The 15077-nt window shown below is 39.9% G+C and overlaps 1 protein-coding gene across 5 annotated transcripts in view; it reads left to right on the top strand.

Moving 5' to 3' along the window:
• The window catches only part of tox (thymocyte selection-associated high mobility group box), an 89851-nt gene that overhangs the window by 22713 nt on the left and 52061 nt on the right, over nucleotides 1–15077 (top strand). The window contains exon 1 of one of the 5 annotated variants that reach the window (XM_061797870.1): nucleotides 57–741. The exons of 3 other annotated variants lie outside the window; for them this stretch is intronic. In XM_061797870.1, the coding sequence (XP_061653854.1) occupies nucleotides 637–741 (105 nt within the window). In that variant the 5' untranslated portion in view covers nucleotides 57–636. Of the gene's footprint in view, nucleotides 1–56; nucleotides 742–15077 lie in introns of those variants that run through there. One more of the 5 variants, XM_061797864.1, reaches the window with a different exon arrangement.

Raw genomic sequence — 15077 nt, 5'->3', positions numbered from 1 at the left:
GTGAAAACACCGCTGACAAGTCGCTCTTATTTTGGTAAAATAAAAATGATTTCCGTATCCGGTTACGGTAACAGGCGTGCGCTTGATGGCAGCGCTCTCTTTGTATGGGCGCCCAGCAAAGTAGTAGCAGCAGCAGCAGTACAGTAGTGTAGGAGTGCAGTAGTACAGCAGTCAGTGTAGTAGTACAGTATCGAAGCAGTTCGAGCTGCAGCTCAGGCTCGCCGGACTAAACATCGCTACCGTCAAATAAACAGGCGGAGAGGCATCTTGCAGTGAGTTACTCGCTCCCAAATCGTTTTTCATTTTGAATTCATTCATTGTCAACGAAGAAGTGCGTCGACGTCGAAGTTGGGGGGAGTCGCTGGAGCTTGAAAACCGGCATGGAGAGAAGCCCTCGTTCCAAAACTTGCGGGAGCCTGTAAAGTCCGCTTTTCGGCTTCGTAAAAGTCCCGGAGAGCGGCGCTTGGCTCGTGGATGTCCGTCCTCGGCTTTGAACGCAGACCTCCAACTTTGTAAAACAACAGAACGAACCGAACATTCGTATTCGTTGTCGTGGGAGGCAGAAAGAACAGAAGAAGAATAGAAGAAGAGTAGAAGAAGAATAGGAGAGCGGGAGAAGTGGATGTGTGTCCGGCCATGGATGTGACAGTTTACCCAGCACCTCCCCAGCTTCTGGCCGCGTCAGAGCACAGCAGACTGGGGCAGCTCTCCTACCCCGACCCGGCCTTCGGGACCAGCAAGGTAGAGGACGCGCAGCAGGAACCTCGTGTTGCTCATTGTCTGCCAGATGAAAGTCACCTTTGTGTCGCTACTACTTTAATTAACCGGGGGGGTTATTCATTCATTTAATTGGCGGGCCCCGTCAATTAAATGCTAATTAATTGCTTTATTATCCACAAGTTAATTAAAGCGGCGACTGCTCCCACCGTCTATTGATGACGAACTGTGATTTTTGTTAGACTCTCACCGATAGAATTCGAAGGGAATTACGATTTAAACAATATGATGATAATATATGATAGGTTCAAGCGGTTTGGATTCTTGAACAAGTGCAATGGGCGTTTCTTGATACTTTTTTTTATTTATCTTTTTTTTTTTTTTATAAAAACTTGTTGTCTGAGAAGCTCTTTCTCCTGCGCAAGGTGAAGGGTCAGGGTCAGAAACCTGTCTGTCTGTGTGCATTGTGACGCCCCCCCCCCATTTGACTGTGATTAACCGTGATTATATAATTAAGTGCAATGGAAGAATGCAGCTAACAGAGTATTAACCTTCAGTCTTAAAGCAATGGATTGGGGCGTGCTCATTTTGTAATTTAGCTGAAGAGTCTTGTGATGCTTTAACAGGCTGAAACACTAAATGCTTGTGCTTACTTACATACATTCATCTATCCACAAGCAAAATAAGTCATGTCAACTTTGATTTTAGTTTGCGCTTTATTTCTATAATAAATAATATCCTTGTTTTATGGGAGAAAAAAATGACGCCAAGTCTTTGATTTGACCAAGAAACAGCAGCTCAGGAGGGAAACAAACATCATGTCATGTAACGTCCCTGTAATAAATTGATCAGAATACAATTTATTGTAATCCTTTATCATGTCACTTTGGGATCGAGGAACCTAAAGTGAGCGGCAGTGTTTTATTTCTGGCTATAAAGCGACTTACGGTGCTCTCAAAGATGAATGTGTGAATAGTTTAGTTCAGAAATTGCAGGCAAGCATCCTCTGAAGTGCCTCCACTAAGGTTTCAGCTGTGTGCGTAAAGTGGAGCATCTGTTCACGTTGTATTATTGCACTCTTACATGTGTAACTAATACTGTATGAAGAGAGGCATGGCGGAATGAAGACTATGCGGCAACAAAGTCGAGGCCGCCGTTTTTGATTGGGACGCGGCAAATGTACGTTAGCCGGCCTTGACCTCTGACCTCGAAATGGAGGCATTAATGGAATAGCACATTATTGTTGTTATCATAGAGTTTAGCACTGCACTCATTTGACACTTTTATGCCTGGCAACCTGCTGCTCTTACTCTGAGAAGGGAACATGATTGCATGCACAAAGGTATGCCGCCGTGCCCTGTGTTGTTGTCAGTGAGTGTTTGTTTGAGAAAAGAAGATAGAGATGGAAGATAGGGGCTGTGGATAGAGTGCGGGCTGTGTGGTTGGGGGTAGGGAATGGAGAGAAAGAGAAACAGAGAGAGAGAGAGAGAGAGAGTGAAAGAGAGAGGGTTGTTGGGGGTAGGGATGTTGCAGATGAGTGTGGTTGTAGTGGGGGTGGGGCCACTAAGGTTTGTACTATATTTCTCTCTCTGTGTCTTTTGATTCATGGTTCTGTCGGTCTGATAGACAAGATCATATTACTGTGTGGGGGAACAGAGAGCGAGAGAATATAGAGGAGGGAGAGAGACAGGAAAAGCACTGCAGATCACAGAGGCGGTGAGACAGGAAGAGTGGAAAAGTCGGAAGAATAAGAAGCGAACAACTGAAAAAGGTTGTGTTACAAAAAAAAAAATGATAAAAGGAACAGAGAGGCGTGCCCTCCAGATGTGTTAATGTAAAGCTGCAGAGCCAGATTTTCCATTTCATTTGAGTGGAGACAATCCTCAGCACAATTACAAGATTCCACTAAGGATCATGCATGTGATTATTAACCATGACAACCAGTCTGAAGCTGAGGCTGCACATGCACTGCAACCTTAAACGGATCATTTATATGACGAGATGAATATGTCAATGCAAATGTCTAAACCAGCCGGACATTAAACAGATTTTACTTTGTCAAGTGCCTTGCACAAAGACTGTGCAATGTCAAAGTAACGTGTGGACAGAACAGACTTTCCATCCCTTCTGCAATCAAGCCTTCCACTTACAGAAAAAAGCAACTTGCTGTGTAAATATCAGGCTTGGCTCAGCTGTTACAGTGGCCGTCGCCCAACCCGGTTTATAGTCAATTTGGTATTTGACAAACAGTTTTGTGAAATATAACGTTATATAACTATAACTTTATATATAACGTTATATTCTGCACAAAACTTTGAAAAGATCGAATTGTTTTGCTGTGATATGTGTAATAAGGCCGAAAACCAACGTTGAATGCCCGTGACCTTCGATCCCTCAGGGTTCACTGCATCAAAAACCGACATCAATGTGTAAAGGATATCACCACATGGGCTCAGGAACACTTCAGAAAACCAATGTCAGTAAATACAGTTTGGCGCTACATCCGTAAGTGCAACTTGAAACTCTACTATGCAAAGCAAAAGCAATTTATCAACAACACCCAGAAACGCCGCCGGCTTCTCTGGGCCCGAGCTCATCTAAGATGGACTGATGCAAAGTGGAAAAGTGGTCCGACGAGTCCACATTTCAAATTGTTTTGGGAAATTTTGAACATCGTGTCCTCCGGGCCAAAGAGGAGAAGAACCATCCGGGCTGTTATGGACGCAAAGTTCAAAAGCCAGCATTTGTGATGGTATTGGGCTGTGTTAATGCTAATGGCATGGCTAACTTACACGTCTGTGAAGGCACCATTAATGCTGAAAGGGACATACAGGTTTTGGAGAAACATACGCTACCATCCAAGCAACGTCTTTTTCATGGAGCATGTCTGCTTATTTCATCAAGACAATGCCAAACCACATTCTGCACGCGTTACAACAGCGTGGCTTCGTCATTAAAGAGTGCGGGTACTAGACTGGCCTGCCTGCAGTCCAGACCTGTCTCCCATTGAAAATGTGTGGCGCATTATGAAGCGTAAAATACGTCAACACAGTGGTAAACATGACCCTGTCCCAGCTTTTTTGGAGCCATGTTGCAGCCATAAAATCTTAAGTTAATGATTATTTACTAAAAACAATAAAGTTGATCAATTTGAACATTAAATATCTTGTTTTTGTAGTGGATTCAATTAAAATAGGTCGAACATGATTTGCAAATCATTGTATTCCGTTTTTATTTATGTTTAACACAACGTCCCAACTTCATTGGAATTGCGGTTGTATATAGGCGGTACAGTGGGCGACTGGTTAGCATATCCGCCTCGCAGTTCTGAGGACCGGGCTTCAAAGCTTGGACCTGCCTGCGTGGGTTTTCTCCGGGCACTCCAGCTGTAGTTTACTGTGAGTGAAACTGTGACATAAAACAAATAATTAAACAACAAATGTGTGCTACCCAAGTGCTGGCATACAGTGATAAGAAAAGGTAGACATGCTAATAAGATCAGCGTTGGTGTTAATTATTACGGTAAATTATAACCTGGAGTAACCGATAGGTTTGGTATCGTCCCTGGTATAGTTTGCAAGCAGGCAACATCATGTTATTTAGCTAGCGCTAGCATTAACGTTTGTACGTAAACATGCTGGCGTTCTTTCGATTCATGCTCTAAAATGTTTTTAAACATTAGTTTTTGCATGCAAATACATTTTGAGAATGGGGACCAAGGGAGGTAATGCACCTTTGCAAGACGCAGTCCTATTATTGGTGGACGTGAGGTGTTATGTCGGCGGGTTCTCCTTCATATGACACGCCACACTGAAGATAACCCAAAAACCCAAACATGCTAGACTTTTCATTTTGGCTATGGAAGGCCAACTCGTTGGTCGTGCATGATGTCACACTACAACGAGTTTTATCGCTCCTGGCAAAATATGTCTGGCCCGATCTGGGAAATCAGCCACGATAGCAAATCGTGCCAATAACGGGACTAAAATCCTGTCGTCTGATCCAGGCTCAAGGTGTACACAACAATGTGTATTGTTTAAACTAATACACTCAACTACAGAAATACTGTACTAATGCATATTACGTTAGAACATGTGTGTAAAATTACAGATTTATTCAAAACAAATGAATAGTGTTTGGAATATATGTACCACAGTATAACTGGGCATGAAAATACATGATTTTAACTTAATGTCTGGCTGGACACTTACCTGCTCAACACCACAGTGTATTTAAATAAAGGTCGACACAAGTAACTAAGTATACTTCTGTGCTCCGTTGAGCAGCATCTTTTCTACTGCAGCTATTATAAACTGTCCAAAAGATACATAGAGGGAAAAAGAAAAATGTATGCTCTTTTTTTCCCCATGTCAAGTGTATGTTGTATTTTTTCACATCGCAATATGCATCGTAGGGTTACAAAAAAATCGCATTGTAATTTTTTTCCAACATCGTCCAGTCCTAGTAAATGCATTTCTCAAAACAATTTGTACACATAGTGAAACACAATGGATTACCTACAAAAGTCAGTGTTTTGCTGAAAATCCTTTGTTCACCTCTCAAAAGTGAATATCTGCTTCAATGAACATGTCAGCGCCATCAGAATGACAAGTCTTTGTGTCATTGTGTATGGATAAGACAGTCAAATTGCTTGGTTGTCATTGTAACAATGTACTCTGGAGGGCTGTTCGGATGAAAACGATGGCTAAAAGTTTGATGACAATTATTTTAAATTGTAAGTAACACCTTAGTATATGTGGGAGATTGATTGCAAGAAACATTTCTAAGCTTTTACTGTTTGCACTGTAATTTGCTGACAGACTTCAGCTCATTCCGATCCAAAAAGGAAAAGACAGCACTGCATAACAGAGAGAAAAAAACAAAACAGAAAAATAGAAATGTGAGCAACGGACAAGCTCCTTATGGAAAACTGCACATGCAATGCTGTAGGAATTACAATGCAGTCTTTCTCCACCTAAGCCCATGATTGAAAACGTGGTCTTCAAGTGAGGCTCTTATCTCATCAGGAACATGCATTTGTCCTCAGCCTCTTCTGGTACTTCCTCTGATTTGCCTCCCAACTCCCTTGCCACACAGCATCACTCCTCTTCTTCTTCTCTTTGGCTGTTGACCCCATCCAATTCCTTGTCCTTTCATTGTCAGACATTGTAACATTGTGTTATGCTCCAGCTAATACTTTTTGCCAATTGATGCCAGTTTTCTGAAATTAAATAAAAGAAAATAAAGCTTGACCTGGGAAAAAGTCAGATGGAAAGCCTAATGAAAATGTATAGAAATACAGAAGTCTTGGCATATTATGACAACTTCTTCAACCATTTTGCATTTCAAGACTTTTGTGATGAACTAGTGCCTAAATGTTGTAGGGGGTGAGACTATTCAACAGAGAAAATATAAAATATTTTGATCAACATGACATAAGCAGGCGGAACGGTCCACGACTGGTTAGCACATCTGCCTCACGGTTCTGAGGAGCGGGGTTCAAATCCCGGCCCCGCCTGTGCGGAGTTTGCATGTTCTTCCCATGTCTGCGTGGGTTTTCTCCGGGCTCTCCGGTTTCGTCCCACATCCCAAAAACATGCATGGTAGGTTGATTGGAGACTCTAAATTGCCCGTAGGTATGAATGTGTGCACGAATGCTTGTTTATATGTGCCCTGTGATTGGCTGGCGACCAGTTCAGGGTGTACCCCGCCTCTCGCCCGAAGATAGCTGGGATAGGCTCTAGCACGCCCGCGACCCTTCTGAAGATAAAGCGGTACAGAAAATGGATGGAGGGATGGATAGAACGACATAAGCAATTGATAATGTAAGAAACAGCAGAGAATTGTAAGAAAAGCAAATTCATTTATATAGCGCATTTCATACACAAGGTAACTCAATGTACTTTACACGATTATCTGTTTCAGACGGTGACACAACACCTCAATTGAACTGTAGTCATCTGGAGACACTGCTAGATATAACTGTGTGTCATCTGCATAGCTATGATAGTCAATATTAAAGTTCTGAAGAATTTGACCCCAGGGTAGCATATACAGGCTGAACACAAGGGGTCCAAGAACTGACCCTTGAGGGACCCCATAGGTCATTGTCATTCAATGAGATTGAACACTTCCAATGGTTACATCATTTGCATGGATGTACCAAAGCATTTGCAACTTCTTCAAAGAAATGAGAAATTGCTTTTTTGATGTGCCCAATTGACACGATGTGAAGATTGAACACGTATTTTTGAGAATTTTACGAGAACAAGAACATGAGGACAGAAGAAGACTAGTATACAACCGAAGTTACGTAAGCAAACTAATATTCAAAACAGTAAGACTACAGTCACATTCAAAGTTAATTAATACTCGAGCTATATTATTTCTCTGTGCGTGTGCACGCTGCGAGCATTACGAGTTACAAGAGAACGCATCCTAAACATTTTCTCTGCAGTGCAATTTAATGTTAGCTTCTAGATTTTATGATAGCACTGTAACCCTGGAACAGATTTCAAATTTCATTATTTCCCATTGAGAAAATGGTTTGGAAATACACAGCACTTGTATTAATCATACATTAATGTACATAGTCTAGATATACTTTCATTCAAAGCTTTTTAACTTCGAGAGACATATTTTGCAGCCTTATTGTGAACCATCTAAAACGCATCTGATTTATATGTACATAAGTGGCTGCAGCTCCCTATTTTGTATCACGCCCTCCTTTTTGCCCCTTCCCCATAAACTAAACAGAGTAGTTCTAATACATGAGAACACATCTGATAGAGGCAATTTCCTGTCTGCTACATGTGTGAAAGGGCAACTCTGGTCCCGTTTCTCCGGACATTGTTTGGACTTCCTGAGATGGCTTTGCATTAGTAGCATTCTTCGATGGTTACACATTAGATTTTTTACAAGGTTTTGAACCAGAGATAAGCATCTACTCAAAAACTGCACAGTGCTATCTTGGTTCAACTGCAGAATCTTAGTGTTTTCTTATTATTAGGGCGGCACGATTATGGCCAAAATAATAATCACGATTGTTTTGATCAATATTGTAATCACTCTGTTGTTCTCCTTGACCATTGGTGAGTCGTGCATGGTCACAAAGTCCAAAGAACTCGACAGTTGTGATCAGTGTTGTGCCTGAATGAGTTCAATGGACGAAAGTTCATAAACTGAACGTGAACTGAACGTAGTTTATTTCTGCCTGGTGAACGTAATTGAGAACTCACTCATTATGGCTTCAAAGAACGGTTTTTGAATGAAAGTTCATTTTCATTCAAAAATGCCAGGTTTTGTTAGGGACTTCCAGGAAAAACCCGTCTGAACACAATATATATGAACCTTTATATGTCGGCGGATAAACGCTCTATTTGGCTACCGATTCAGTGCCGTGCCACGGAGTATGATGCCGTCCCTTAACCTTAATTAACCATACGTTCCCCCCCTGGTGGCTGGCTGACTAGGTTGCGAGCACTGCTACAAATGAAGCACTTTTCACCATGCAGCAGTGCCCACATTTTTACGATCAGGCTCATTTAATCGTGGCAGTCAAAATCACGATCACGAATAAAGTTTGTTTAATTGTGCAGCCCTACTTAGTCATCCATCCATTTTCAACACCGCTTATCCTGGTTAGGGTCGCGGGGCACTGGAGCTGACTTCAGGCAAAAGGCAGTCTACACCCTGAACTGCTCGCCAGACAGTCGCAGGGCAAATATAGATATGGACAACCATCCATACTCAGATTCAGACCGTCACTGAGTGGGAACTGAACCCACGCTGCTCGCACCAAAGTCAGGCGAGTGTACCACTACACCATCAGTGACGCCCTACTTATTGGGAAACCTAAACCTATAATTGCGATATGTATTGCGATGTGAATATAGGATCAGTGTTGGGAAAGTTGATTTTCTATGCAAAGTAGTTCAAAGTTCAGTTCACAATTCCAAAAATGAAGTAGTTGAGTTCATAGTTCATAATTCAACATTTTGAACTAAGCTCACCGGTCTAAAAATGAAATAGTTCATAGTTCTTTTTTTTCAGTATTGTATGTTGTTGACGGGCTATTTCCCTCAAAATCCTGGCATTTCATTTCTCCATTGTTGCCACACATTGAGCCCACGCGAGTAGCCAGCTGCAGCATTCAACCTACAATCTTAAAAACATGAGGAAATATATGTTGCCTGAATGATGTTTTTTTTTTTAAATGAGGAATTAAACAGTGTGATATTACAGTGTTTCAACTAAAGCATTCTGATACAAACAAACAATTTTCCTCGTAATTAATTTTTACAATTATTTATTGTATTACAAAAGAATTAAGGAAAATATTCACTCCCATTAACGCAGTGTCCCTGAATGCACCTTGCGCACTCACGCAGCTGCGTTTTGCCTGCCTACAGTAGTTTCATTCTGAAGAGCGAAATATCTTATTAGCATGTCCAAGCAGATCCCTCTGCTGGTCACTTTTATTATTGAATTCATATTTAATTCACTGTGTATATTACATTACACCAACATGGCAGCGGACCCTGCGATGTGACTTTTGCGCACACATACATCCGCGATGACGATGCTCAAACAATATATCATGCAGCCCTAATATATATAAGCAATATTTCTTTGTGTGAAGGATAGCAATGGGTTGTGTGTTGTGGGATATTTATACTGGGACCATTTTAATAACATTTCATCTTCAGTTGTGTGAAATATTTTCATTGGAATACATTTCAGTGAGTTCAGAGGAAAAATGAGACGTTCATTTTTTTGTGTGAGTGACAACCTCAGAATTTATGTACTTATTTGAGGGCTGCCAAACTACCTACCTAACTAACTACATTTCCTCTGCCAAGAGTAGACTTGGTTTATATGTCTGTCAGTCTGCAGTATTTCCGATTCATTCAAACCATGAAATATGATGGGAGGCATGGGCCAAAGAAGAATCCATTACTTTCTTGGAGCAGGTCCAGGAATTTCAGAACATGTTGAATATCAAGTTTTGCTGCAATATACACTCACCTTCAAAAATATTGAAACAGTGACGCCAATTCCACTTTTACTGTGAACTGACTGTGGAATGTGACGAGAACATTTCAGCTTTTATTTTCATTTGGAGCTGGTACACAAGATTGCACAAACGTACAGATGCTGCATCAGAAGATGCAAAACACTCATAAACAAGAAGAATAGTAAGGCCACGTTGGAATTTGCCAATAAGTCCAGAGACATGCCTCAAAAAAGAAGCGACAAAGATTTATGGATTTATGTGACTAAGATTAATTTTGACCAAAGAGATGGAAAGGCTAAATCCACAGTAGAGGTAATGGCACGGTTTGGGCTTGTGGGATAGGCTCATTAATCTTCATTGATGTAACTCAAGATGGCAGCAGCAAAATGAACTCAGAAGTTTATAGCAACATTTTGTCTGCCTATTTAAAGACAGATGCAACCAAACCATTTGGGAGATCCTTCATCATGCTGTAAGATAATTATCCAAAACACACTGCACCCCAAAAAAGAGTTAATTAGGGGAAAGAAGTGGAAGGTTTTAGACTGGCCAAATCGATCTACAGACTTAAACCCTATAGTCAACTGTCCCAGTAGTTGAGCTCACCTTAAAATGTGGTGTTTTATTACAAATAATGTTAGTGATTCTATACTGGTGGCTCGGGACCCAAAAGTGGGTCGCAAACCCATAATGGGTGGTTCGCGGACACAGAGTAAAAAATTACAGAGGGTCCTCGACGATTCCGGCATACAATGTTTTGAGGTTACTAATGGCGCGCAATGAAGTAGTTTACGCAATGGCTTAAGAATACATGGTTACGTGGTACAAGACGCCACCCTCAGTTAATGTTGTACTTACTGTTTTTCATTGGATTCTTTTATATTTATCAAGTGTTTGGTGCAATTGTGAGAGCTAATTTTACTTTCTTTGTTGTTGTTAACATGAAGTTGTCATGTTCATCCTCAGTTTCTTAATTAGGTGCTCTGAGGCAGTTTGAGCATGTAAGCATGTGTTCCTATGTTTAAAAACATGATATACTGTACGTATGTTTTTAGGCTATTTTGGATCAATTGATGTTCTTATTGCTTTTCACTTCTGTAAAAGCGGCTAGCGACTTGGCAACAATAGGAAAATGCAGGTCCCAGGGTTAAAACAGTTGTGAACCACAGTTTTAAATGGTGTATCAGATGCAGATGTACACATGTACCAGGAAATGAAAGCTGAAATGTTGAGCGTTTGTCTCATATTCATTTTTTGATGTCAAACCCAAATGTTTTTAGTCTACTGCAAAAATAAAGGAATTGACCTCACTGTTCTAATTCTTTTGGAACAGAGTGTATTTGATAAGTATGGCTTATTGCTCTTTGAATACTTAATGGGTTCAGACCACGTAATAAGACAGACGTAATTCTGACTGACAGTACTAGTGCATTTTTCATTTTATTAGAGTAGTGTTCAGGGTAGCAGATTGTCTTCCTATTTGGTACGCATCTGTTACCACGGTTGTAAAAACAATAGATTGAGATTTAAACAAAAAAAGGATGAGAACAGTTGTCTCTGTGGCCGACAGCCAGCTCAGTGTGTTGCTGTTATGCTTGTGCACATTTTTGTCAGTCAGAGGACCAGCGGGATCAGCAGAAGCAAGTGAGCTACATTGAGGTATGATTGGACAAAAGGACATGTGTAAAAAGAATCAGTTAGCTTGTTACGTTAAACACTGCAATTCTATAAGTAATGTGTGGTGTGGCAGCCAAATGTAAACGCACAACTACTGTATGAATAAAATCTTTGTAAATCTTTGTTAATTCACAATTATTACATGTTGCTTAATGTGGCAGTGAGAAACACCAACAAATGTTTCCAGTAAGATTTAACTGTTAAAACCTGTTAAATACAACAACGACAACAACCTTTAATTTATACAACAACAGTCAAGAGCCCAAGACCTAGATTGAAAATCTGTGCACAAGAGATGATTTTGCAATCTGACATGTTTGGAGTGCTTTTGCAAGGAACTGACCCACTCGGTCAGTGCTTCATTTATCAATTAAGACATGCCATTTTGATCAACTCTGACCCAAAAAGAACAAACATTGTTAATTTGTAATTAAACCAGTAGGTGGGTTAGCAGTCGGCACAGTGATCGATCGACTGGTTAGCACTGCTATTTTAACAAAGGTATGTTGATTTTCTATATCCACTACACATGAAGATGTCTTAACCACAAAATAGCATTTGCAGTTTAGATATTGTTTTTCAGTGGTTCCATTGTACTGTACATGCATGCACATCTTCATAGCTATGCCATTGTTTGTTGTATGTTTCCATTGGCCCAACCCTCTCTTTGAGTTTAGGAGCGACGACAGCTTTTGGCATTTTTTTGTGAATGTCTCATACTGGTCAGGTATTGCACCTGTTTTTCCATTCCACTAAGACTGTCATGAAGCTCAACCGTGGACTTTGTGACAACATAATTGGCTCGAGTCTCACTGCTTGGCTTTAACTGGGGAGTGGTAGAATAATTGGAATAATTGTTATGCTACGATCATCATACTTCTCTATAATGTCTCCAAGATCATACATACTGACATGCACTGTGCGTGTCTTGCTAGCCAATGGATATTTGTTGTACACTCTGCTGAATCACAAGACAAATGACCTGACAGGGTCTAGTCATAAACATTAAGTTATAGTATGAGCTATAAGTATAAGTTATAGCTCAAGTATTTTTATTTTGTTTTCCTACATGGAAATCAAAATAATCCTGACTCCAGTGAAAGCTTGTAAAAATCTGACCTCGTTCCAACTCATAAAAAAAAAAAATAAATCTATGTTGTGCAAATCCTTTACTCTGCTGCTGCTTATGTGACTGTTCTATGTAACTTAAAAACAAACACACACCCATAGATCTACTCCATCATCCACTGTAGACTAATTCTACTGTGGGGTATAATACTTTGCTCATGTAATCATAGAATGATGCTCTACAGGGCTTAGTGTTGTGAATATTTGGAGATGGCAAGTAGCCAGATTTGAAGTAGGATATTCCTCTCTACTACAAAAAACTGACAGGTTGTGTTGCTTAGTCTAGAAATGGAATGTCAGCTATCTAGCTGTTTTCCAAAAATGACTTCCATTTGTTTTCAGACATATGGCCGAAGTGAATCAGACAGCTTTAGCTATTGCTTTGCATGTTTCTGCTCTGTGTTTTATTGTTGTACCTTTGACATTCTATTTTTCAGTTGTGAATATATTAAGAGTGTCCTCTAAAATTATTGAAACAGTAGGGCCGATATCATTATTTCTGCTGTAGACTCACTGAAGACATATGGGTTTGACATCAAAAGACCAACATTTCATCTTTTATTTATTGTATTTATTTAGTACACTAGTGGTTTATTTCTTCTTCAGGACATTCTAAATACAGTGGGACCTTGTTCTAGCGGACCCCGATTTAACGGATATCGGAAGTAACAGGCACCGTGAGCCACATGGCTAATTTGCATGCACCAAGACGCATGCAAATCGCATGTAAATTAGCACATGTTCTTGTGCGCTGGTTTGCTGCGCTCTTGAAAACGGCAGGCCTGGGTCCTGGCTAGAGGAGGTAAGTTTGGATATACTTTTCAAACATTTACAAGGTTTTTTTTATCATTTACAGTAATGTTTTACTGTATTGTGTGTTTTAGGCCATGAAACAAGTTTAAAACAATAATTTTGTACTGTATGGTTGTATTTAGGCAATGAAAAATAGCTTCAGTATAACGGACAAACGGCTGTGACTGACTCCACCCCCCACCCCCTCAATTCTTTGTGCAACGGCTCGGCAATTTCCATCTCAGCTTCACAATGTCTCCCCCCCCCCCCCAATTGACAGCTAGTTTTCAGGTTGGTTACCGTAATTTCTCGTGTATAATACGCACCCTCAAAGTTGAAAATCTGTTTTCAAAATTCTGGAAAACCCTTCTACCTTTGTATAACGCATTCTTACAATACATGATTTTGTTTCTACCCATATGATCAAAATGTGAAATATCTGTATTTTGTTCATTTTTTCAAATAATTATTCTGAAGTTAAGCACTTTATTTGAACACATAATACTTTATTTTTATTTACTTGCTGTTATTTTGAAATTCATAGCCCTACTTTTATTTAGTAAATGAGAAAACACAAATTTGTGCTCATATGTTTGATTACCCAGGCAGAATTTGTAAGATGGATACAATTCTTTAAAGAAAACATGAAGGGCCAGGGGAAACGCATTTAATTTTATTTTAAAGGGATTCAATTTAAACTGTCAAGCATTTCAGAAAAACATTATCATTAAACAATGATGTTTTGTTGTTCAGTCATTAGTCATATTAAAAAAAAAAACAACAACCATATTTCACAAATTCTGCCAGGGTATGTAAACTTATGAGCACAACTGTACATACATGCACTCATGCGTACCCCTGTCATATTGGAATGAAAGTGTACACCTTTCTCATAACCTCTAGGTGGCGGTGGCATATTGGAATGAAAATGTACAGGTTTTTCATAACCTCTAGATGGCGGCATACATAATATATAATATAAAATGTGAGTTCCCACCCCCCATAAATCTGGGCATGGGGTTTATTAGAAAAGAGCCCACTTTTTGAGAAAACCCGGTAGTTCATTCACAGTGACCTTACCCTAAATGCCAATTGCACATGATATTTTGTCTTTATCACATACTCTCATAGACAGTCGACATTCGCGGGGAGTTTTGGTTACGAAGCATAACGCCAAGAACCCCCAACCCACACTGCAAATGTTCATTAATGACTGGGTGACACCGAGTCCTGTTGCTTGTTCATGGGTGTGGCTGAAAATGTTTCATTTAGTTGAAGCACAAGGATACCGAGATGAGAGTCTTAGAGTTGAGGGAGGTATGCCAAATGGAACAGATGGAAGGAGACAGAGCGCTGCCAGAAGAGACTAATTATCAGAATTTGATTTCCAAAATAAACATATTGCAATCAAATCATGTAATGTAATCATCAGTGCATTGTTGTGTGTGAGTGTGTGTCTGTTTGTGTGTGTGCGGTATGAAGGACAATAAATTGCATCCCTTAAATTGCGGTTTGAGAACGTGGCTCATTTCCCGAGGAACTAGTTAGACGAATCTTTTTTCTTTAGTTACTTTTGTTCATGAACACACAATGATAATTTTGATGGAATGGTAATATAGTGTATGCGAATAAGTTAAAACACATTTTCTCTTTGGAATTTTCACAGTTTTTTGTTTGAGTTTGTCCTTAAACAAGAAAATCTTTTGCATTCTTGGATAACAGATATTCAATATTTGTTTGTGTTCAA

This window comes from Phyllopteryx taeniolatus, chromosome 14, assembly GCF_024500385.1.
Source record: "Phyllopteryx taeniolatus isolate TA_2022b chromosome 14, UOR_Ptae_1.2, whole genome shotgun sequence".
Lineage (NCBI taxonomy): Eukaryota > Metazoa > Chordata > Actinopteri > Syngnathiformes > Syngnathidae > Phyllopteryx > Phyllopteryx taeniolatus.
Note: the sequence above shows the minus strand (reverse complement) of the source record. Positions and strands in the feature narration are given on the sequence as shown.